The sequence below is a fragment of the Eulemur rufifrons genome, chromosome 7, assembly GCF_041146395.1.
Source record: "Eulemur rufifrons isolate Redbay chromosome 7, OSU_ERuf_1, whole genome shotgun sequence".
Taxonomy (NCBI): Eukaryota; Metazoa; Chordata; class Mammalia; order Primates; family Lemuridae; genus Eulemur; species Eulemur rufifrons.
In genome coordinates this window covers 103,142,478-103,169,089 of record NC_090989.1, presented here as the reverse complement: position 1 = coordinate 103,169,089, position 26,612 = coordinate 103,142,478, and the positions used below count along the sequence as shown (strand labels likewise).

Genomic DNA, 26,612 nt, shown 5'->3' with positions numbered 1-26,612 from the left:
AATCTAACAACAAAAAGTACTGCATTAGTGTCAATTTAGACTGGAAATGAATATGGAAACATGAAAATGATTCGTTTGTTAAGGTAGGGGGAAAGGTATTTTTTTTCCTTCTTTTTTCTTTTTTTGATTTCTGAATTGCAGTGTGTCTTTTAGTCCTTTTAATGGAAATATGTAGGTGAGAGAGAACTGAAAATATTGGTAAATTTTAGAAATTTATAATGCCATTTTATCTGCCACTTTGTGATCTTCACTTTAAGCATATTGTGAGCTTTTCCCTTGAGAGTAAAGAATTTTCTAAAACATGATTTAAATGGCTCCTTTGTATTCTATCAAGTGAATAAATCATAACTGATTCAAAAATTCCCCATCATGTACATTTAGTTTGTTCCATTTTTAATACTATACATAAAACTGTATACAATATCTTCATATATGTTTTTGTGGATCTCTATTGCTTCCTTGAGATAAATACTTTGAAGTCAAATCACACGATCAAAGAGTATACAGATTTTTCATGCTCCTGATACATATTGCTGGATTGTGTCTGAAAATATGAATTTATACTCCAAGTGGAAATGTTTATGAGGGGGCAGAAAGACTGGGGACTGGGAGTCCGTTGTGAGTTGTCCTGGAAAAAGAGATTGGGGAACAACTCTGAGAGGGGCCTAGCAAGAAAGGGAGAAGAGGGCATTCTCAGGAAAGAACCAAGGATATGGGACCAGTGACAAAGGCTGAGGGCAACACTTCACCCCAAAGTGTAGGTAAAAGAAAATGATGCATATGAAAAAATGTTCATTGAACTCTTATGGACTTTACAAATTTTTTTCTAAGATACCTTATTACCATACTAGTCACTGATGAGGACATTGAAACATAGAAATTAAGTGGCTTTCCCACCACCACACTAACAAAAGTGGCAGGATACAGATTAAAAATGATGCCTTCTATTCCAAATCCTATCCATGGTTCTCTACTCAACTTTTTCTATACCCTGAAGGAGAGAGCTTGGCCCAAAGCCACCTTTTTTTATACTTTCTGATGAAGCAGGATGCCTTTCCTCACCTTTAGGCTAAGAGAAGCTCCCACAAGGATGGCTGAAGTGAGAATGAATGAGACTGACCTATGGTAAACAAGAAAGGGACAGTTTCTATGAAATGAAATGACTCTTTTAAACTCAAAACCTACTATTATGTCATTAAATATTATTGCTAAGCATAAAAGAAATTTTTATGAGTCTCTTTTCAAAAGCATCACTCAGCTCCTAGTCCAGATCCACAAATTGCAAGTGAGTGTGAGGCTCTGTGATTGACTGAGACATGACAATTATGTAAGTAAGTGGCGGCAAGCTGAGTCCTTGGGGATCAGGCAACACACACTCAGGGTAACAACGCCCCATCTAGGTGCCTCATTAAAGCTAGTCTAATTTCAATACTGGTCATTTCCCCCAAACTCACCTTATTAAAATGCTCGGCAGAAATAAATGCTTGGCCCTAGGATTTCTTGCATTTTTATGGGCTGATTTGGGCACTAAAGGCAAAGAAGAGGAAGAACAGACTTGCCGGTTGCTGGGCAAGTTTGATTTGAATGGATATGTAGATGCCAAAAACCATTCACTTGTTATTGGAGGGCTGTTTCCTATTCACTCCAGGACTATCCCAGCAAATGAATCTATTTTGGAGCCAGTATCAGCAAAATGTGAAGGGTGAGTCCTTCTTTTAGTCTTCTTTTTATGTCAATTATAGGTGCTGGGGGAGGAGTGGTGGGTATGGGGGTCAGAGTCTGGAACTGGAGCCAACTGGCCCTGACTCTGACACTATCTTTTTGACTCAGGATAGGTACTTCCTGTTATTAGGCCTCAGTTTCTCCAAGTTGAGCATTGCTTAGAAAAGGGAAAAGCTTGGTCTCAAGTGGGTCCTTTCCCACTTTTGTATCTCAGACAGGAAAAAGGCAGGTTTACGTTCCTCAGAGGGTGGTCTATGGGCCAGCAGCATCAGCATCACCTATGAGCTTGCTAGGATTGTAGAATCTTGGGCTGCATCCCACACCTGCTGAATTAAGATCTACATTTTTATAAGACCTCCTGATGATTCATGTACATATTAAAGTCTGAGAAATTATGATGTAGAATTACGCAGTGTTGCAGCTTTGCTGTTAATTGTTATGGACTAAACTCGCTTCAAGTGAAAATACACGGTGCGGGAATGCTGATTTATTTCTGAGCTAATGTTCATGGTAGGATTCCTTTGGCTGCTAGAAGGCTCCTGCCTCTACCTTTAAGTTGTCATGTCAGGAAATAGGATCTGAATTTGCTAGTGATCCATTGTAAGAAAGGCAAACATGGATTAGCTATCACACACACACACAAACACACACGTGCACACAAACACACACACAACCACAGACACTTCAGATATGAAAAAAATGTCAGCAATTAAAAGAAAGGAAAACAATTATCCATTACCATTTGCTAATACCATAACAAAGCAACTCTTCATTTTCCTATATCCTTTCTCAGCCCTTTATACAAATGCACCCATAAATTTTGCATAGTTGTGACCAAAGCACAGATATAATTTTATATTAGACATTTTACATTATGTAGTAAACATCCCCATGATGCTACATAGTAATTATAATTGCAAATGCACAATGTAAAAACAACTTCTTACAACATTAAATTTTTACAGATCACAGCTCTTGTCCTTTAATGATATTTTATGCCCCATATTTGAGATATTATTAAAGGGATGGATCATCTATAATGCTGTTGGCAAAAGGAAAGGATTGTAATCAGTCACTATTTGTCTCTTTCCTGGACCTTCTAATTGCTTTCTATTCTTACAGTGAAGCAAAGGGTAGAAGGATGAGAGGGGCTTTTGCTTACAGCTACATTGTTGTAGAGTGAGTTCATTATTTTTCACAGAAGTTTTCACTTCTTCAATCCTTAATAACTTAAAATGAAGACTTAGAGTTTGTCATAACATGATGCACTAATATTTCATAAACGGAATCAGTTAATTTGTTCTCCACTCTCTACTGGAACTTCTGAAGACTATTTACCTAGCAAAGTTAAATGGAAAAGCCAATATACATATTTTTAAATTAAAATTCACCTCCCCTAAAATAATTTGGCATATCCACTGTGGTTGAAACAGTGGTGGGAAGTACATTCCACTTTGACAATAATTCACTTACCAGGGATTTGCATAATCAATATAATCAGGATTTGCGTGGCCACAGCTTGGCTTTACATTATGCATTTGACATATGCGTATGTAAAAGAAAAGACAATGTGCTTTCAAAAGGAAGTTATTAGGGGACACAAGACAGACTAAACCAACACAAATGTGTAAAAGAAATAATAGTTACAAGAGTTGGAGACTGGGAAAACAGTCAAAGTGCTGTGCCTTCTTGTGTGCTCTTGGGAAGGGGTGAGGAACAGATACCGGAGAGCTCTGAGTCAGCACCACACCCTTTAAATGGGCTTTCACTCCTAAAAGTCCTACAGTTCATTTGCAAGTGAAAGGAGTAGAGGGTGGCTACTAGTCATTTACCCCAAGGATGAGTTATTTTTCACTTGCTCCTACCTGCTATGAGGGAATAGAAATGTGGTGAAGGTGGGCAATGAGAGGAGGAGAGGATGTTGTGAATTTAGGGAGAGAGGTTCCTTGAATGAACTGCTGTGGTGGAAGATCAGAGGAGTCTGGAGACGGTATAAGGGGCAGAGGCATTTGGAATGGCAGAGAAGAAAGTGGTGAGTGTTAAGATTTGAGAAAGAGAAAGATAAAAAGGCAGTGAATGAGAACAATGACAAAGTTTACCTTCTTCAGAAATTTGTAAGGAGTTGGCTCTGCTTTCTCTAGATTTTGAGACCCCACATAAAAAGTTTTCCTTTAACAAAAGAAATGAGAAAGGAAATGGAAGACTATCAGTTTGTCTCACCGGATGGGGACCGGGAGTACTCACCCAGAAGGGGACACCCGGGGGAGGAAAGAGAAAGAGTCAACAGTGAGGCCAGAGAGGCAGCAGGGCCCATGGAGCAGGGGCCTGAGCTCCAGAGCCTGCCCCAGAGAGGTGCGGACAGCTGACTTCAGCCTTTTCATACAATTGTGTGAAAATAAGCAATAGTATTTATCTGTTTCCTATATTTGTTATTTGGTTTTCATTGGGCCCTGGTCATTAAAAAAAACAAAATAAATTGGATCTGGCTCTGTTTTTCTGGGGTGAAACTCTTGGGAAGACAATTATTGTTTGTTCAGTGTTAAAATACAGAAGACATCTCATTTACTCTTAAAAACTGTTGGTTGAAGATGTTATACTTACATTTCAGATGAGGAAACTAAGACTCAGAGAGGTTAAATGACTTGCACAAAGTCACATGGAATGTATAAGGCAGAGTTGGGGTTTTATTTTAGGACCTCTGAACCAGCCAACTGTTTTTTTTCCACTCTAAGAATATTTCCCAAACTGAAAAATGCTTCTTTTTTAAAATTTTTTATTGATACATAATAATTGTGCGTATTCACGGAGTACATGTTATATTTTGATACAAGCATATAACATATAATGATCAAATCAGGGTAATTGGGACATGATTCACCTGAAACATTTATCATTGCTTTTGATAAATGCTTCTTGAAAAAAGGGGCCTCCAATATATGTGGGTAACCACTAGGACATCGTAGAACCTATAATATACTACATACATTGTGAATGTAGCCCTACGAAAGGGCTAACTGTGCAGCATTTCCGAAGTTTATTCAATAAGAGAATTCTTTACATGGAGAACTCTGCACAGTCTCACACTGCTCGAGTATGAACAGTTGGTTTAGTTGATGCATATTCAAGTGCGATAAGCTGTACAGAAGAGATGGCTAGGAGAAGGAATAAACAAGTTATTACAATAGAAGGGAGTTCTGGGGGATACCAGGACTCTATGGGGCATACAGAGCAGCTGCCAGCAGGAAGCCTTCAAAACAGAAGAGCAGAAGTGAATTGAGGAGGCAATGGTTAGGCTAGGTCTGAAGTCTCTGCAGGGAAGATTCTACAAGAGATGAACTGAGGCTGAGTGTGGTGGCTCACACCTGTAACCCTAGCACTCTGGGAGGCCGAGGCGGGTGGATCATTTGAGCTCAGGAGTTCGAGACCAGCCTGAGCAAGAGCGAGACCCCGTCTCTACTAAAAATAGAAAGAAATTATATGGACATCTAAAAATATATATAGAAAAATTAGCTGGGCATGGTGGCGCATGCCTGTAGTCCCAGCTACTTGGGAGGCTGAGGCAGGAGGGTTGCTTGAGCCCAGGAGTTTGAGGTTGCTGTGAGCTAGGCTGACGCCATGGCACTCTAGCCTGGGCAATAGAGCAAGACTCTGTCTCAAAAAAATAAATAAATAAATAAAAGAGTTGAACTGAGATGAGGGGTCTTTTGGTTCTAAAATTTCCACTAAAAACATAGCTTCTATTTATTTTCTGAGACTTCCATTTTTACATTTGTTTCAAGAGGGTTTGCCCTCACCTCATGGGTTGCAATAGCTACTTTAAAGTCTATGTCTGATGATTTCCATAGCTTAGTCATCTTGGGATTGGTGTCTGTTGATTGACTTTTCTCTTGAGAGTTGGTTCAAGTGGTCTGGGGAATCTAAAAAGCCAGTTTCTTGCCCTGAATGTGGATCAGTTATGCAAGGCATTATTGTGGGTATTCTGCTTGTCTCCCAGCCTGATTTGATTGAAACCCAGAATGCTCATATTTATGTTACACAAGGCTAAAACTTTCCCCAGCATTTTAATCCATCCTAAATATACTGATGTGTTTTGCATATTGATAACATTCCATATTTTTTAAGTGTTTGATATATTTCTTCAAAATTAGAACTGTATAATTCATTTTCATCTATAATGCTCAACAGTTTCCTCCTATCTCTACCCAGCTCCAGTGTTCTCCAGGCCTCTGAACACTCCATGTAAAGCAACTTTTTCTTCTGGTGGAAGAGTGGACATGGAAGGCCTGGCCTATGTGGTATTCAGAAGCCAGGCTGGGCCTAATCTCATAATAATTTTATTTGGACATAATTAACCTTTAGCTATAACCAATCTAGAAATTCAACTTGGGGGTTGGAGAAATCTCATTCTGAAACCCACAATCTTAACAAGATATTAATTTTGGTTGGCTATCAGCTAAAGTATATGAAAGAGGAAGACTTGTCATTATTTTGAAGATGTTTCTCAGCAGAGGAAGACAGTAAAATTAAATGAGGGGCCGGGCGCGGTGGCTCACGCCTGTAATCCTAGCACTCTGGGAGGCCGAGGCGGGTGGATCGCTCAAGGTCAGGAGTTCAAGACCAGCCTGAGCAATGAGCGAGACCTCGTCTCTACTAAAAATAGAAAGAAATTATCTGGCCAACTAAAATATATATAGAAAAAAAAAAATTAGCCGGGCATGGTGGCACATGCCTGTAGTCCCAGCTACTCGGGAGGCTGAGGCAGTAGGATTGCTTAAGCCCAGGCGTTTGAGGTTGCTGTGAGCTAGGCTGACGCCACGGCACTCACTCTAGCCTGGGCAACAAAGCGACACTCTGTCTCAAAAAAAAAAAAAAAATTAAATGAGGAAGGGAATATTTTAATTCCTATTTTCATTGATCTAAACAAAGGTAGGATTTAGAGAAATTTTCTGAGGGAAAAAAGGTATACATTGTATAATAATACCATGACTATCATAATGGAAATAAATGAATAAAAGAAAAACCATCCCAAATCACACCCTTCCAGTAATTATCCTGTGCTCATTAAAAAAATTTCCCTGTTAATCCTTATCCAAATGTTCTTATACTTTATATATAGTTTTAATCATAGTGTGGAAACAACTTTGCATACTGCCTGTTTCACTTAATATTATATGCATACTGCTGTGTAATTTCTTTAATTATAGTTTTTTAATGATAGAAAAATGTTTCCATCAGGTCAATGCACCATAATTTATTATCACTGAGCATGTGAAATTCTTGCCAGTTTTTCAATATTGTAAATCATTCTGTAATGAACAGTTTGGGGCATATAGCTTTTTCCTTCGGGAAGAACAGTACTTTCTGATAAATTTTCAGGGGTGGAATTAGTGATTCAAAGTAGGTGAATGTTTTTCTAGCTCTTGAAATGTCTTGCTCTATTACTTTAAAAAGATATTGCTATATTTATTTCAAAAAATTTTACGGTCACCATTATAAATTTGGAAACTAAGTATCTTAGGATGATAAAGCCTTCCGTTCTGGCACCATCTGGTCCTCCAGTTTCCCCTTTCACTGTGCCACACCCACTCCCACCCCATCTTTTCCAAACACACTGACCTTTCCCTCCTTGAATGTTCCGAGTTCTCTCGTGGTGATGCCTTCACACTTGCTCTTCCCTCTGCCTGCAGCACTCCTCTTCTTACCTCATCCTTCACGTTTTGGCTTGGCTGTTAATTCCTCCAGGGCCAGGTGCCCCTCCTTTGTATTTCACAGCCCCTTTGTCTACCCCATCACTAGTTTTTGTTTGTTTGTTTGTTTGTTTGTTTGTTTTTTATCATTTTGTGCTGTAGCTGCTTGGCTGTTTTTCAGTATCTTTACCTAGACTGCGCTATGTCTACCTAGCTCACTGCTGTATTTAGTGTCTAGCACCAGAAGAATCAATAACTACATATTCAGTGAAGAACAAAACTAACCTAAAAACCCAATTAGAGACTTGAAGAAAAATTCCAATCTCCCAATAGGGTTATTTGCTAGTGGATATTTCATTCAAAAAATATTTGTTGAGTAGAAGACATAGAATTAGATACGATACCTACAAAAGATAGTAAAGACAAAAGTCTTTGGGTACTTGCTTTCAAACAGGTTAAAGTTGATTAAAACTAGGAAGAAAGAGCTTGGAATACAGTAGTTTTTAACAAAGAAGAAATTGAAAAAAATGTGGTGATGGACTGCAAGAGAAGTATTTTTCCTTTTTAATGGCTAGGAAATGGAAAGGAGGAGGCATCTTATTTAAGATTAAATGTAAGAATAGTAGGAAAAAGACATTTTCAATTCAAAATCTCTCAACTTTAACAATCAAATTGTGGCAGAAAAATTATATAATAGGAGTCAAAGTATATATAAATTTCATATACTGGTATTATATATATTTTCATATGTTTACATAATTTTTATAATTATAATTAGTGTGCAGAAGAAAACAAGAGAAGGCAAGGAGGAGAGAGAGGAGACTCATATGGCACTAGGGTCTTCCAATTAATGGGGAAAAATGTTTTGAGGGGCTACTGAGTGATAGTTTGGTGGGGAGAGTTGTGAATATAAGAATATTTTGTGAAAACACAATCAGCAGTTTGAGAAGACTACAGCATATATATAGGTAGAGCAAGAAAACATCCAAAAAAGTGTTTCCCAGTCCAAACCAGTCAGCAATTATTACGGTTCATACTTGAATCCTTCAAGTTTATGACATCATTTATGAAAAATTAACACACTCAGACAACTGAAGTGACTGCTGATGTTTTGGCAAAAAGCTCTTATGACCAACCCCAACTGCTTTTCCCCCTCAAAGACCTATCTACTAATTTACAAAAGCTATTTCTTTATCAGGTTTAACTTTCGGGGATTTCGTTGGATGAAAACAATGATCCACACAATCAAGGAGATTAACGAGAGGAAGGATATTTTGCCCAACATCACTTTGGGCTATCAGATCTTTGACACCTGTTTCACCATCTCCAAATCAGTGGAAGCGGCTTTGGTCTTCCTTACAGGGCAGGAAGAAAATAAACCCAATTTTAGAAACAGCACTGGAGCATTTCTGGCAGGAATTGTTGGAGCTGGTGGATCATCCTTATCAGTTGCTGCTTCAAGGATTCTAGGATTGTATTATGTGCCTCAGGTATTTCAGAATATGGTGCTGGGTACTGACTCATTAAAAAAGAAAAACTGGGTGGGAGGGGCTGAGGGATAAAAATCTACCTGTTGGGTACAATATACACTGAAAGCCCTGACTTCAGCATGACACAATACATCCATGTAACAAAAAACACGTGTGCCCCCTAAACCTATTAAAATAAAAAATAAAATAAAATACTTAGAAAAAACTCCCCACAAACTGTTTGTGGAAATTGCAGCAAATAGCAAGGTGCTCTGGTGAGGCTGGGTTAAGTTGCAGACAAGCAGGGGTGGTGGTGATGCTGCTGCCCCTAGTTACTATGCAAGTGTGAATTGATGCCTCCTTAGAGTCGATTTGAGAATCTTCTACATCCCTTGGCACCACGCTTTAATTTTTGGCTTGAGGTTGTGACCCAGTGATTTGTAGGTTGGCATCTCACTAGGCATAATACTTCATAGCACTTTGAAGCACCATGTAGGTGACTGATAAATACATGTTTGTTGATCAATAGATGGTATAAGCAGCTCTCGTGTTTCTTGCCTATATTAATGCTTATTATTCATGACCCTTTTTGTTCATACACTAACATAGTGAAATGAGCCTGGGAATTTTGCAAGATGGCTAGAATTTTGAGGATGCTAATTTTACAGATTATTTTAAATTCAGAGGCAGTGACACATTTAAATATAAGAAGATAATATAGAAAAAAGGGATTATTAAGAACATATAAATAAAGCTCTTAATTATCTCTAAGGATGGGTTGTTAAAGTATCAATTGTCAGGACTTACTAATGTGAATGATGATTAAGCTTATTTGTGTTACTGAAGTAATGGGTGAGTTTGAAATAATTGTAAAAATAATTTATGTAGTCTTTCTTATAAAGCTGCAAATACAAATGTAGGGGAGCAGGAAAATACAGAGAAACAGAACAAAGAGGAGGGCTTGGGTGACACAGCTGACACTGTAGGTGTGGGCTTCGTGCAGCTCACACTGCTGCTCCTGTGAGCTCTATCTTCCACCAAATAGCGACTGTGGTTCAGGCACTGGTTAGAAACATCTAGATGGATTTTCTCATTTAAATCCTTGTAGCAAATCTGCAAAGAAGGTAAAAGAAATCTTCTTTGTGACAGACACTTTCACATTTGTTGTCTCATTTAATATATTGAGCAACCTTACAATGTAGATATTATTACCCTGATTTTGTTTATGGGGAAACTGAGGTTCAGAAGGTTTAAAAAACTTGTCTAAGATCTTACAATGATAAATTATGCAGCCAGAGTTAGAAATCAGATGTTTCTGCTTCTTAAACAAGACTCTTTCTCACAGATGGCTTCCATGATGTTGTTGCCTTGCATGATTCCAAAGAAGAATGTAAACTTTAGCCAATGGAATAAGAATAGGACATAGGGGAGAGGAAAGAAAAAATAGGAATATTCTGGCACCCAGGAAGACCTTGATAGTCATGGAGCTATGAAATTATAATATAGAAGGTCCTATTGGAGATGATGCATTAATAATGTGAGAGGCAAATGGGTTGGGATAGGGAGAATGTTCTTAACTGTAGAGGTAGAGGGTAAGCTATAGTAGAAATTCATGTAAGACAGTGAGGAATTCACCTGACCTCCATTCTTAGATTCCCGCTAATGGAAAATACATACAAGGATCACTGGTCAAATGAGAAAAAACTACCTCTTCATTTATCTAGACAAGTGCCTATAAAATGAGGACTTCTAGTAACGCTGTTGGAGAATATGGCTTACACCTGAGGTTGAGGTGGTGCTTTCTACCACCTTTCTCAAGCTAAGTCTTGAAACCTTCACATTCAGAAGGTTTCTCCTGACAGAGAAAAACAAGGAAAGAGAAAAGGAGAGAAAGACAGAAAGTAGTGGTGGGAGGGGGCAGGGAGAGAGAGATTGGGAGAGAGAAAGACAGAGAGAGAGAGAGAGAGAGAAAGAAGAGAAGGAAGAATTGGTCTTGCCAAATGGACTAAGTGAGTCCATTCACTCCATCATCTGTATGGATGAGAAGGTAAATCTGAGTGGATGGCTGACTTACTCCCGTTGTCTCTGGGGTGCATAGAGGAAAGGGCAGATGGCTTCCTTTTCACTGCTGTGACCCCACCTGTAAAAATTAGTGCATTGAATGTCATCATGTTAATAATGAGCTCCTCCAAATCCCTTGGGATGGGGTGGGAATAGGGGGGATAGAGAGGCCCAAAGCGTTCCCTCCAACAGTCCCCACCTGCTGAGTAGGGAGAGGAGTAGAAGTCATTTTGTCTATGGAAGGATGTGAGAATAAAGGGAGAAGAATGGTTAAGTTCCCTCTCTCTCCAATAAAAATATTCTGAAATTGTGTAATTTGAAACTGGCTATTTCTTTCTAATAACTGCATGAATATTTTCAATTGTAGGTGGGTTATGCCTCTACCTGCTCAATTCTTAGTGACAAATATCAGTTTCCTTCTTATCTTCGCACAGTAGCCAGTGATAAGATCCAGTCAGAGGCCATGGTAAGACTTATCCAACACTTTGGTTGGGTCTGGATAGGCACTATAGCAGCTGATGATGATTATGGAAAATATGGAGTAAAAATGTTTAAGGAAAATATGGAGAATGCCAACCTCTGCATCGCATTCTCCGAAATCATTCCCAAAGTCTATTCCTATGAGAAAATGCAGAAAGCTGTTGATGCTATAAAGACCTCCACTGCCAGAGTCATTGTGCTTTATGCATCTGATATTGACCTCAGTCCTTTTGTGCTGGAAATGGTTTACCACAACATAACTGACAGAACGTGGATAGCGAGTGAAGCATGGATTACCTCAGCCCTCATTGCAAAGCCTGGATATTTTCCATATTTTGGTGGAAGTATTGGATTTGCAATACCAAGAACTGATATACCAGGATTAAAAGAATTTCTTTATGATGTACATCCCAGCAAAGATCCAAATGATGTCCTGACCATCGAATTCTGGCAAACTGCTTTTAACTGTACTTGGCCCAACAGCAGTGTTCCATACAATAGTGATCATAGAGTGAATATGACTGGTAAAGAAGACAGATCACATGCCATGTCTGATACATTCTGTACTGGAGAAGAGAAGTTGGAAGACCTTAAAAACACCTATCTGGATGTGTCTCAGCTAAGGATTACAAACAATGTCAAACAAGCTGTGTATTCTATGGCTTATGCTCTGGATGGTCTCAGTACATGTGAAGAAGGTCGTGGGCCATATGTTCCAGGAAACACCTGTGCATACATACCTGACTTTGAGCCTTGGCAGGTAAGTTGTTGTTTGTTTTACTTCATTATATAGCTTGACAATTATAAGAATTCCAGCCACCAAAACTACTGAGTTGCCTTTGTATTTAATAGACATGATTTCATCACATGTCTACCTAAAATAATGGCTTACTTATGTGGCCTAAATGGGTATTTTAAAGTTCCCATTTGTTAACAAAGTTTTTATTAGATTAGTTGTGAATGACAGAAACCCCCCTAAAACAGTGCCTTAAACAACATAGTTTTTTTTCCTTCACATAAATGAAGTTTAGAGATAAGCATTCTAGGACTGAAAGAATGTCTTAGGGACCCACTCCCCCTGGTTTGTTTCACCATCTGCAATATGGGGTTCACCTCATAATCCTAGATGACTACCAGGGATTCAAACATCATGTCCACATTCTAATCAGCAGGAAGAAGAAAGGCCAGAATGTGCACACTCCTCCAATTAAGGATAATTTCTGGAAATTATAATATATACCATTCTCCTTATATTCCACTAGCCAAAATTTAGTCATGTGGTTTTATTTTGCAGAAAAGGAAACTGGAAGATGTAGTCTCATGCAGTGTGGGAGGGGCATGAATGCTGGGAGGTGAAGATTATTGGTCCATCTTGGAGATTGGCTCCCAGATCTCCTGTCTCAGGCCTGGTCCCACAGCTCACGTTAGGACATGGTAGCCTGAGTGATCTCCCCAAGATGCACACCTACAGAATGCTCCTCTGCTCGTGTCCTTCAGGACCTCCCCTCTTACCTATAAAGGATAAAGCACGAGCATCCCTGGTCTGGCGCCATCAGCCCTTTGTGATCTAGGCTCTGTCAGCATCTCTGATTTTATCACTCCTTCCACGAGCCTCACCGTTTTACTCTCCTGCAATTAAATTGCTTGTCATGCCCTATGGAGTCCATGGTGGCTGGAACCATTGCGTCTTCATTTTTAGTTTTATTTTCAAATCGATCACACATTGCATCTAATTTTGTGTCTTTTTGTCTGCTCCAATCTGTGACAGCTCTTCTTTCTTTCATTGTTTTTCATGACTTTTATACTTTTGATAAGAACTGATCAGATATTTTTAGAATTATTTTTGATTTGGGTTTGTCTAATTTTTTCTCATGATCAGAGTAAGGTTATTAATTTTTGGCAAGAATATTGTAGAAGTGATGTTGTATCTTTTCTATGCCTCATATCCTGATATAATTATGTATAATTATTGGTGATATTATTAATAACTTTGACCACTTAATTACCATGATGTCACCATATTTTCCCATTGTGAAGTTACTATGCTTTCTTTTGTCTTTGATGATCATTTTTTGGAGAAATATTTTGAGATGCTGAAAATGTTCTATTTCTCATCATTCTTTTGACCACAAATTTTAGCATCCATTGATGATTCTTCTTGCCTGAAACAACTACTACTGTGTTGTTTGAAAAATGATGATTTTCTATTCTCCTCATTCTTCTACATTTATAACCTAGAATTCTATTCCTCCTGCACTGATTTATTTATATCAACATGAACTCATGGATATTCACTTCTAAATGCCACATTTTATCACTCATATGTGGGAGCTAAAAAGAATTTGAACTCGTGGAAGTAGAGAGTAGAATTGTGGGTATTAGAGGCTGGGAAGGGTGGAGGTGAGAGGAGTATGGGGAGAGGTTGGTTAGCAGATACAAAATTGCAGCTGGATGGGAGGAATGAGTTCTGGTGTTCCGTAGCACTGTAGGGTGAATATGGTCAACTACAATTTGTTATATCTTTTCAAAAAGCTAGAAGACAGGATTTGAAATGATCACAGCACAAAGAAATGACAAATTGTTGAGGTGATGGATATGCTAATTATCCTGATTTGATCATTATACATTGTATACATGTAACAAAATATCACTATATATCCCACAAATATGTGTAATTACTACATGTTCATTAAAAATAAAAGGGGGTAAAACAGGGTGAAACAAGCTTCCGCATCTTAGCTGATAGAAACTCCTTCCCTTTCAAGGCAAAATCCTTAGAATCATCCTTGACTTCTCTCTTTTTCTCACATTATATATCTGATTGATTAGCAAATTCTGTTGGTCTTGCCTTCAAAATATATCTAGAATCTGATCACTTCATGCCACCTCCTCTGTTACCACTCTGGCCTGAGCCACCATTATCTCTTGCCAAGATTAATATAAGAGATTTCTGATTGACCTCCCTGCTACTCCCTTGCCACACAGCAGCCTGCCAAAATTAAGACTGGTCGTGTCACTTCTCTGCTCAAAACTTTGCAAGGCTCCCCATTTCACTCAGGGCAAAAGCTAAAGTCCTCACCATGACCTGCAAACCATACATGGCCTCTTAGCACCCTCCCTTCTCCTCCCGGGGCTTACTCTGTTCCATCCACCAGGACTCCTTTGCTGTTTCTTGAACACTCCGGGCACACTCCTGCCTCAAGGCCTTTGGAAGCATATCACAGGACTAACTTCTGCACCTCCTCAGTCTTTGGTAGAATGTCACCTTCTATGTCACACATACCTGATCATCGATTTAAAACTGTGACTCCCATGGCCTCCCCATCCTTCACTGATTGGCTTTCCTAACCCTCCTTATCTTGCTCTACTTTATCATTTTCCTATAGTATTTATCACTTTCTAATATGCTATAAAAATCTTTTTCTAGTAGCCAAACTAAAAAAATAGAAACAGATGAAATTAAATTTAATAACTTATTTTATTTAACCCAATATATCTAGAATAATATTTTAATGTGTAATCATAAACATGATAATATAATATAAAAACAATAATGTGAAATTATTAATGAAATAGTTGACATTCTTTTGTGTGCGTTTGAACTAAGTCTTTATGATCCAGTCTGTATTTTACACTGACAACACATCTCAATTTGGCCAACCACCTTTCGAGTTTCATATGAGTTTGAAATTATTTTCTTTATAAAACTCTGTCTTCTAGACAATCAACTTTTTACAATTTGCTTTTTTTCCCTGTTGTTTTTTTTTCCCCTTGGTTTCTAGCTAATGTACTATTTGAAGACACTTAAGTTTACAACCCATGATGGAAGAAGAATAGAGATGGATGAAAATGGAGATGTGACTGGTTACTATGATATTCTAAATTGGCAATTAGATGATAATGGAAATATTGCCTTTGTGAAGGTTGGAGAGTATGTATTCACAAATTCTATGTTTGAACTTGTGATCACAAAGAATACAGCAATATTTTGGAACACTGAATCATCAGAGGTTAGTTACTCTGACATCATATTTTGTTTAGAATCGCATTTCTGTGTTGTTTCAGGCACTTATGGAATATCAAACACCCTGAGTTGGTCATTTCCAAATCATTTTTTCCATGTACAGTACATACCTTTTCAATGGATAGATTCAGATCTTTTATTTTTGGAACATTTTCTTGGATTGTAGTTTTAAATATTTGTTTTATTACTTTCTTTTTCTTCTTCAAGTACTCCAGTCATACTTATGTTTGGACTCCTTTGTATTTCATTTCATCCACTTACTCTCTGATCATTTTGCCTTTTAAAATAAAATCTCATTTTTATTTTTTTAAAAATTATATATATATTTATTTCTGCATATTATGGGGGTACAAATGTTTAGATTACATATACTGCCTTTGCTCCATCTGAGTCAGAGCTACAAATCTCATTTTTATTCTCGTAGTTTTTTTCTTGCCTTTATTCAATGACCCTCATTAAATTTTCATTCAAATATATCTTTTTGAACCCTTGTAATTTTTATCTTAATTTATGAAATGGTTTTTATCTTTTTCTTTAGTTTCTTTCCTGAGTAAAATGAACTTTTTCATTTCTTTCAATATTATATCTATTGGTTTTTAATTTTTAAATTTCTGATTCAAGATAATTTTACACATCTCAAGTGTTTTTCTGAGAATATTTAATTGTATTTGACATGGTATGTTACAGTAGTACTGTTCTGTTTAATGGTTTTGTGTGTGTGTGTGTGTGTATGTTTTGAAGGGAAATTTTAAACTGCTGGAATATTTTGATTTTCTGTGTTCTTCCTATAGTGGACTTGTGTGGAAGCCCAATTCCATTTTTAGCCCTTTTTATGGATAAGAATGAGGGTTTGGGATGGCTTACGCAGTCCCCATTTCAAGATTGCCTTCTTCTATTAATATAGTGAAGTGCATATTTAAGGAAGACTTTTTTTGTGTGGTAAAGAAGAGTGTAATGTGTCTTTTGATTTTATGGTTTACTCTTGTTTCTGTAGGATTCTTAATTTCTTCCTCTTCTCTCCATTTCTGCCACATCTCAAAAAGACACTTCTCTCTCTATATATATCTTCTGGCCCCACTAAAGTGGTGCCTTTATGAAACTGTCACTTTGAGTCCCACTTTCAAGTTTAAGTTCCTTCCCTATAGCCAGCACTGTCTCTACAAGGTTTTGGACCTGCAGGATGGAAGCTTTTCCTTTTAAGAATGATTCTTATCTGCTCTCCACCAACCTTAGGTTCTCTGCTCCCCCTTACTCTTTTCTGTAGTTCTTTTTAGAGTCCCTTCATTTTCAACACACCAGGGGGAAGGAGGGAACTCCAGAGACAACTCTGCTGGAATTTAATGGTGATTTCTCTACTTACAAGTAGTTCAAAGTTTATAGCGTTCTCAGGCTCTTTGTGATGTTGAAGTCATGGGTCATGTGTGGTTTTATTTACTCCTGCCCTTTTAAAAAAATTTGTGTGGTCTTTTTGGAGGATGTGTGGAGGGATTTGCAGTTTAATAGCTAGAGTTCCCATGGGGCAACCAGAAGTCTTCCTCTCTCCCTCTGACAGTAGTTCTAGAAGGACTTCATTTCTTCTTCCCTGTTTTTTTGTTATTTATTTCCACGGTCAAAGAATGGGAGGAAAAAATTTACAGGTTCATAATATAATCTGAGGTAGGAAACACTAGTTACCAGTATGGTATAGTATGGACACACATACATGTTAATAAACTTTAATGTATCATTCAAAAAATACCATATTGGGACATTTTATGAGAAGAAGATGAGTTTTATAAGCTTCAAAATTCTTTTCAAATATTGTTTCCAAAATTGCCCTGGGAGGTAGTAGAAGTAAGGGTTGAGGACTAGACGTATTGGTTTTGGATGTAAAGTGCTTATCCCAGATTTAAAAAAATCTATTCTTTTTATTATTGTTATTTATGTGATATGTTATAGTTATGCATTATTGTTATTTTTTTGAGGCACCATACATGGAGAATTATAATTTATTATCAATTATTACTACAATTTTTCTTCCTTCTTCTCCTATAGTAACAGGAGGGCTGTTGACATGCAGCACTGCAGCTGCAAATATTTTACAAGGGAGGTGGTTGGTGAGCTAGAGACTGAGTCCCCTGGGGACACAATGTACAGGCAACACCCAAAGAAGTGCTGGTGGAAAGTCAAGCAGAAACCCCATCACTCATTTACCAGATACCTGAACTTTTTACCCTTAATGAACTATTAGTTCAGGAAAGTAGAGCTATAGAGTTTTTGATAACCTAATTTAGTATTTGTTACAGGGTGACCTGTAGAGTTACAGTAAGGCAATAGGGTGGGGGGAAAGCAGTGGCAATTTAATCTTCTATGTGAATCTCAGAATGGAGGAACCAGGAGAAATGAGAGAGATGAAAGTTGTGTCAGTATAACCAGAGAATGCTTTTCCTTTGCTGCCACAGGACTTTTCTTTTTTTTTTTCCCCCCGAAGTGGGTTCTTTTTCATCTTGTTTATTGTTCATGCATCTTCCCTCTTGACCTGAGGTCTGAGATCCCCAATCTTGCAAATTATGCTGGGAAAGCATCTAAGAATAAGTGACAAGGAACTCAAGATTTCCGAGCTTCTATGTTGTGCCAGATGCCTATGAGATCTTTATCTGATTATCAATCTATTACTCTCTGCTTTCCATTGGTAGCAATAAACACACTCACACACTCACAAAAGCATACACACATGCATATATACACCCTCGTTTCTCTTTTTCTTGGCCATCCTTAAGAGGCACTTGAAAACATTATGGCTGGATGTAAAAATAGCAAGTTATCAGTGTTTACCACTGTAGGAGCCAGAGCTCTCTGTTTCATTTTATTTCTTTGACTTAGATCTGCTCTGTCCAATAAAGTAGCCCCTAGCCATAGATAGCTTTAAAAATGCAAATGAATTAAAATTAATAAAATGTAAAATTCAGTTCCTTAATCACATTAGCTACATTTCAAGCACTCAACAGCCACATATAGCTAGGGGCTACCATATAGGACAGTGCAGATACATTAATGTAACACTTCTATCTTTGCAGAAAGAACAGAGGTACCCTAAGACACCTCTCCATGGATGGTAAGCTACTTAATGGATGTGGCTTGACACTTCACTTTTATATTCCTTTTGCTAGGTATATATTAATAGTAGGGGCTCAATACACTGTTTATATAAAAAAAGAGAGGATGTCATTGTTTGTAGATACAAGTTTCATAAAATGCATGTTCTATTAATGATTGATGGAAAAATAGTAAAATGTAATAGTAGATTTCTATTTTAATAATGTTTCAGTAGAGTATAGTAATTTTATTTTTCTTCTGTATTAAAATTAGGGTTATATTTGCATAGTGAAATTGCTTCATATGTAATCCAATATACATTTACTAAACATCTGCTATGAGTCCAACTCTGGGTTAAGCATGGCAAAAAAAAAAAAAAAAAAAAAAGCCACTGCCCTCAAAGTACTTACCATCTGATTAATTAATTAACTGAGCAAATATTTATTGAGCATAATATTATAGGTGCATCAGAACTGAGGTTACATCAAAATGGAACAAATCCCTACCTAATGGACCTAAGATTTCAGTGGATGGAAATAAGCAATGAACAAGATAGCAGAGAAATTATACAATATTTTAAAGGGTGATAATGGTTAGGAGAAACAAATATCAAGGCCTGAGATAGGAAGTGCTGGGGGGAGTGTTGCCCTGTAATTTCATAGAATGTGGTCAGGAAAGGCTTCACTGAGGTGACATTTGAGCAAAAAATTAAAAGGAAGTGAATCCATGCATCATCTTGGAGAAGAATATTTTCAGCAGAGGGAACAGCAACTTTTAATTCCAGAGGTAGGGGTATGCTTGGCATTTTGGAGGAACAGTAAAGAGGTCAATGTAGCTGGAAAGAGTGAAAGAGAGGGAAGTAGGAGAGGAGGTAAGAGAGGTGAGCGAGGGTCAGAGGTAGGGCCTTGTTGGCTATTGAAGGGCTTTGGCTTTACGCTGAGTGAAAAGGGAAGCTGTGGAAGTCTTGACAGAGGAAAGCCAGATCTTACTTAGGAGTTTAAAGGATCATTCTGTCTGCCATATTGAAAATAGACTGAAGGAAAAGAATGGGGAGGAGTAGCTGTGGGGCAAGCTCAGAACCAAGGAAATTGTTAGAAGAGCACACATTTATCCAAAATAATGAAGGAGGCTTGGACTAGGATAGCTGTGATGGAGGTGGCAAAAAGTTAGATTCTGGATATAGTACGACTCTGGATTTACTGACAGATTGGACCAGGAAGTGTCTTGCATCAAACAATTACAGGACAATATAAGAAGTGATTTAAGTCATAGCAGTAAACTGAGCCTGGTGGTTGGGGAGAAGATGGGTCTGAGTGAAAGAGAGGGCACATACAGGTAAGTAACAGAATATAAGCTTGGAGATGATGGAAGAGAATAGTGGTGTTGGTGACAGAAATGGAGAATTTTGGAGGAGGAATAGGGTTGATGGGGATAGTTTCAGATATGTTGAATTTGAGATGATGGTAGGATCTCAGTGTAGGTACACGTTGGAAGTTTAGAATGTGGAATTAGATAGAGGTCAGGTGGGAAAGGGTGATGTTAGAGATCAAGATTTTGGAGTTATTCTATGGAGACACTGGTTGAAGACAAGAGAATAAATGACCTGGTTTACATCAAGATGTAAAAGCAGAGGATCAAGCCCAAACCCCCAAAAATGTCCACAGTGATAAGGAAGGTGGAGGAAACAGAACACACTAAATAAAAGGACCCAATGGAAGCCAAGGGAGCTTGCATTTCAAGCAGAGGGTGATCAAGAGTGTCAAATATTGCAGAAAGGCAAGGGAGAATGTGGCTAGAGGTGCAGCTGTCAGACATGGCAAGAAGAGTTTTAGTGAGGGGAGTGGGTTGGAAGCTAGATCACAGAGGTTGAGAAGGGAAGGGATATTGAGAAATAGAACAAAAAACCATCAGCTAATTGTTCATGATGATTTTCAAAATAAGGTCTCGTAGTGCAATTTTCCAAAGACTGGCTCAGGAGAGAGGAATTCCAGTTCCTTCTGTGGTGATTTATTTTTTCTCTCTCAGACTTTGAGAATACCTTGCATTCACTCCTTCCTGTAATAGCTATTACAGGTATGCCTGTACAGCTGTGCCTTGGTGTCACCCCTTCTTATAGTAGTTATTCCTCAAAGTGCATTTAAAATATGATTTGAGCCTGCAGGATTCAAGCCTGGTATAGGTGTTGGAGAGCACGCAGAGAGTATGTAGCTGTATTAAAAGCTGTCAAAATTATTCAAGGTTGCTTCCATACCAAACTGGAGAGAACATGGTTTTTGAACATGAGAACATCAGCAATGACCATTCAGAGGAAATGGAGAGCTACACTTTCTGCAAGAATAGCTCGTGAGCACTTCTTAATGATAAAAAGACATCGAGCTGCTTGTGTGATCCAAGCACATTTTAGAGGATATAAAGGAAGGCAGATCTTTCTTCAGCAGAAGTCTGCTGCTCTGATCATACAGAGATATGTCCGAGCTAGGGAGGCTGGAAAGTGTGAAAGAGCAAAATATATTGAATTAAAAAAATCTACAGTTATTCTACAAGCACTGGTGCGTGGTTGGTTAGTAAGAAAAAGCATTTTAGAACAGAAAGGCAAAATTCGGCTTCTCCACTTTACTGCAGCCGCATGTTACCACCTATCTGCTCTTAGAATTCAAAGAGCGTATAGACGGCACGTGGCTGTGAAGAATGCCAGCCAGCAGAGATGGTTTCAAGCAAGATTACAACAAAAGAGGCTCATTCAGGAATGTCATAGCATCATAAAAACTGAGCATGAAGTTCAAGAAGGTCTGAGCCAGCAACACAGGGCTGCGTCGGTCATACAGAAAGCAGTTCGCCATTTCCTCCTGCGTAAAAAACAGGAAAAGTTGACTAGTGGAATCACTAAAATTCAGGCATTATGGAGAGGCTATTCTTGGAGGAAGAAAAATGATTGTAAAAAAATTAAAGCTATACGACTAAGTCTTCAGGTTGTTAATAGGGAGATTCGGGAAGAAAACAAACTCTACAAAAGAACTGCTCTTGCACTTCATTATCTATTGACATACAAGCACTTTCCTGCCATTCTCGAGGCTTTACAGCACCTAGACGTAGTTACTAGGTTGTCTCCGCTTTGCTGTGAGAACATGGCCCAGAGTGCTGCAATTTCTAAAATATTTGTTTTGATGCGAAGTTGTAATCGCAGTGTTCCCTGCATGGAAGTCATCAGACACGCTGTACAAGTCTTGCTTAATGTAGCCAAGTATGAAAAAACTACTTCAGCAGTTTATGATGAAGAACATTGTGTAGATACGCTATTGGAGCTTTTGCAGATGTACCGGGAAAAGCCTGGTGACAAAGTTGCAGACAAGGGTGGAAGCATTTTCACAAAAACTTGTTGTTTGTTGGCTATTTTATTGAAAACAACAAATCGAGCCTCTGATGTACGAAGTAGGTCCAAAGTTGTTGACCGTATTTATAGTCTCTACAAACTTACAGCCCGTAAACATAAAATGCATAATGAAAGAATGCTTTATAAACAAAAGACGAATTCTTCCGTAAGCATTCCCTTTTTTCCAGCAACCCCCATAAGGACCAGAATGGTTTCAAGACTTAAGCCAGACTGGGTTTTGAGAAGAGATAGCATGGAAGAAATCACAGACCCCCTGCAAGCTATTCAGATGGTGATGGACACGCTTGGCATTCCTTACTAGTAAATGCAAACATTTTCAGTGTGTAGTATCAAGAAATATCAAAGCTAATTATGAATATGTAGTGCTTTTTGCTGTCTATGTACAACTTTTAAAATCTGACTTTATATTAAAATAAATTGAGGCATTTAAGAATTTAAAAAAAAATATGATTTGACAGATATACATAAAAAAACTTATAAGAAGCTTATCTGTTGTGTAATACGTACTTCTGTAATGCTACATACTATAACTTAGCTCAGAGATTTCTAATATTTTCTATGTTATCTACTTCAGATTCGCCCTGGAAAACTCAACATAGGAAAATTCTGATTTTTTTTTTTTGAGTCCAATGAGTTTTATTAGTTTTGTCTCCTATGCCATGAACTCATAGGGAATAGGTTCCAGCAGCTCAAGGTCCTTTCCGTTGCTTCTCACAAAGTGTGAGACGCCTATTACGCCAGGAATTCACAGGGAATAGGTTCCAGCAGCTCGGGCTCCTTCCCGTTGCTTCCCACAAAGGGTGCTGCTCTGGGTGCAGCAGGCTGGCGCTTCAGCTGAACCCAGGTACTTTTCTCTTTGGCTTCCTTCTTTTTCTGATCATTTTCCTTCACACATTTCAGGAAGCTATCTCGGCTCTTAGGGTACTTAATATATTCAATATGCACATTAATCCTCTTGGCAAGAATCTTGCCCTTGTTTGTTTACAACAATGCCAACAGCGTGCTGGGTAACATTGTAGACTCTTCCAGTTTTGCCATGGTAACATTTGTGGCGCATGCCTTTTTGAACAGTACCCATTCCCTTGATGTCTACAACATCACTTTTCTTGTAGATTTGCATGTATGTGGCCAAAGGAAACAACTCCATGTTTTCTAAAAGGCCTAGAGAACGTGTATCAGGTGCCTCTCCTCTTTCCCTTTGTGTTCATCATTTTGGCGAAATACTCAGCAGCCACAAGGTTGCGGTTCAAGTGTGCCCAACACGGGGCACTGGGAGCCATGCACAGCCCCTACCTAGAAGTGAAAATTCTGATTTCTAAAATAAATATAATTGTGATTATTCACTTTCCAAAATGAAATCTTTGCTTAATGGAAAAACATTTTGTCTCCCTTTTAAATAGGAAACTCCCTGGTAGATTAAGATACAAACCAATTTACAAACATCACACTTATTTTGGATTTCAAGGTGCACATCCGTGTAGACTGTAAAAGGAGGCCTGTGTTCACTACTGAGACTGCTAAACTCATTTAGCAAGAAGATATTCCAGTGCTGTGCCTTATCCTCTTTTCTTTTTAGCCTTCCCAGTTTTTCTGATAGAACAGATCTTTCATTGTTCTTTTGCACTGACCCTTCGTGACACATCTTTGACTTTAAGGTTATGTTGAGGTGACTTTGCTGAGCAAAAATATTTTTCAGGCTCTCAAGATGATTCTTGAGGTCATAGGCCCTTCACAAGCTGGAATGGACTTGTCAAATGGTCCCATCCCCAGAGTCCCTTGGGCATGGAGCCTGGTCTCAATCTCCAAGGATAGAAAGAGGTAGGTTTAGGATTAGCTCTGCATTTCTAGAATCAAGCACAAGACTGTATTTTAGCAAAAATCTTCTCTAGGCTTTCCATATTGTTATTCTCTTTGCCTGTTATTTTCACCCTGCTATGCTGAGTTTCCTAGGATATCACAAAGTTTCCATGGAAATTCAAATGGGAGTTTTCTCAGCCTCACAAGTAGTAGAGACAAAGGGCTTTGTTACATCTGTCGTATTTGTCTTTGCTAGTGTCCCCATTCAGTGTGTACTGATGTGTGTCCTCCTGGGACCCGGAAGGGGATTCGTCACGGGGAACCAATATGTTGCTTTGACTGCATCCCATGTGCTGATGGATATGTGTCACAGGAACCAGGTAGAGATGATCAAATTTTTCACTGATGTTAAAATGCGATTAGATTACACATGTGTTGGCAAAGAGAGCCTCAGGAGCCTTCTTTACAAATAGGTGTGAATATCTTACAACAAAAATCATTATAATCCATCAAATTATTGGATGTTTTGTGCAGCGTGAAAAAAACATAATATCGTGTTCAGTTATAAAGCTGCTAAAACTGGGAAAAGATTTACAACTTTGAAGTTAATAGAGGAAAATACAAAGTAAAATATGTGAAATATGAATAATTGGATTCATAAAAAGTATTTAAAATTGTTTTAGTTTCTGAAATAGATTAAACATTAGTTATGTTCATAACTGAAAAAAGGTGACTTGCAGTTCTATGTTTTACTGAATTATCCCTAATTTGAATCTGTAAGATCTAGAATTCTATCCCTACTAGCAATTGGCTTAAGGTCATAAGTAACTAAAATTTTGTAGGGCAGATGAATTCTGCAACCACTACTCTATGAATTCTTCACTACAGTCTGTTAAATTGCTGCTCTTATGACCAAAATTTTAGTTGGGCTTGGTGTGCTTACTTTTGTGAAGCATATTGGAACACGTTTATTTTTATCTCTACCTTCTGTTGAGAATACAAATTGTATTTGTCTTTTTATCAAATGGCCCTCAATAGGAATTCATTTAAGAGAGAATTTTAAAAAATGTGAAATTTTCCCAAAGTGAAAAACAAGCACCATGTAACCCGAACAACTCCCTGGACCCCATGTGGCCCAGTCTCTGCATAGAGTTACAATCAGAAAGTCCAGTTAGCAGTCAGAAGTGATTAAAATGGAATTGTAAGCTTTACCTGCATCTTTCAAAGAACATTAAAGAGATACATTTCATAATCTACTATAAACTCATATCAAGTAGTTTTATGTTCCAATATTCTCTGTTAGAGCCCCACCCAGCCAAATGCTCCAAAGCTTTCTCAGCCTCAGGCAACATGGTGGTTGTTTTTATTTCCCTTCTCATCCTCAGTTCTTCTCTACCTGATCCTCAGATCTGCATCTGGAGGGTGAGGAGGGGAAAAGCTGAATGGCTGAATGGGAAAGACAAAATTCCCTCCTGTGGGTGGGATATTGAATGAAAGACTGAAAACACTTGTATTTTAACCAACCTCAGTCCTGTTACAATCCTCTTGATTGTTTCACCTCAGTAGCTTTAATTTTCTCATATTTTTTTCTCATTCATGGATTGTGCTCAGGTTGGTGAGGATACACACCATCCTTCTCAATTAAATTATTTGAGTAGAAAGAAAGAAGCATGTTACTGGAAAAGGCCAAAGCAGGAAAGGATGAAACTGAGAAGGGAGACTGATTTCCAAAATTTAAAATAATTTTCAATCTGCAATATTATCTGTACACCCTAAGGCCATTTTATATTCTTCTGAGATATTCTAGATAAAGGGATTTTCCTCGAATTTTTGCCTTAGGCTTTGACTGCTCTGTGCTATTATTCATAATTGAAGGGGACAACTGGATTTCCTTGTAGTCAATTCCTGTTCTTTGTTTGCTAGGTCAAAGGGAGTGTGAACAATGTGGTGAAGACTACTGGTCAAATGCACAAAAGAGTGAGTGTGTGCTGAAAGAGGTGGAATTCCTTGCTTATGATGAGCCCCTGGGATTCACACTTGTCATCCTCTCCATCTTTGGGGCACTTGTAGTCGTGGCAGTCACGGTTGTGTATGTGATGTACAGGCACACTCCCCTGGTGAACGCCAACGACCGGGAGCTGAGCTTTCTTATTCAGGTTTCTCTTACCATCACGCTGCTATCGTCTATGCTTTTTATTGGCAGGCCATGCGACTGGTCCTGCATGGCCCGCCATGTCACTCTAGCACTGGGCTTTTCTCTTTGCCTATCGTGCATTCTTGGAAAGACCTTTTCACTGTTTTTAGCCTACAGAATTTCCCAGTCCAAAACCCAACTTACATCCATGCGTCCCCTTTATCGGAAAATCATTGTGCTAAACTCTGTTTTAGTTGAGATTGGCATATGTGCAGCCTACTTGGTATTGGAACCCCCAAGAGTATACAAGAACATGGAATATCAAAATACAAAGATCATTCTGGAATGTAATGAAGGTTCCATAGAATTTTTGTGCTCAGTCTTTGGGATTGATATCTTCCTAGCCTTCCTATGCTTTCTTACAACCTTTGTGGCTCGCCAGTTGCCGGATAATTACTATGAAGGAAAATCTATCACCTTTGGGATGCTGGTCTTTTTCATCGTCTGGATCTCTTTTGTCCCTGCTTACTTGAGCACTAAGGGCAAGTTCAAAGTGGCTGTGGAAGTATTTGCAATCTTGGCATCCAGCTATGGTTTGTTGGGTTGTATATTTGCTCCCAAGTGCTTCATTATCTTGCTGAGGCCAAAGAAGAACACTGATGAAATTGTTGGTGGAAGAATCTCCAGTATAGATAAGAGTATCCAACTGACTTCATCATCTATGAGCAGTGAGATTAACAATACTGTGGTGTCAACTGTTCTGGATGATTAG

At 38.3% G+C, this 26,612-nt stretch overlaps 2 protein-coding genes and 1 pseudogene across 2 annotated transcripts; 2 read left to right on the top strand and 1 right to left on the bottom strand.

The window, feature by feature from the left end:
- Window positions 1–1,463: 1,463 nt before the first annotated feature.
- On the top strand, window positions 1,464–26,612 carry LOC138386559 (vomeronasal type-2 receptor 1-like). The gene is made up of 6 exons (XM_069473061.1): window positions 1,464–1,702; window positions 8,608–8,899; window positions 11,307–12,179; window positions 15,202–15,429; window positions 23,963–24,086; window positions 25,630–26,612. Exons 1-6 carry the CDS (start codon window positions 1,464–1,466, stop codon window positions 26,610–26,612), a joined length of 2,739 nt encoding a protein of 912 aa, XP_069329162.1.
- On the top strand, window positions 18,531–22,241 carry LOC138387746 (abnormal spindle-like microcephaly-associated protein homolog). Its single transcript, XM_069474867.1, has 2 exons — window positions 18,531–18,537; window positions 20,673–22,241. Exons 1-2 carry the CDS (start codon window positions 18,531–18,533, stop codon window positions 22,208–22,210), a joined length of 1,545 nt encoding a protein of 514 aa, XP_069330968.1. The 3' UTR covers window positions 22,211–22,241.
- LOC138386558 (large ribosomal subunit protein eL21-like) lies at window positions 22,642–23,123 on the bottom strand (annotated as a pseudogene).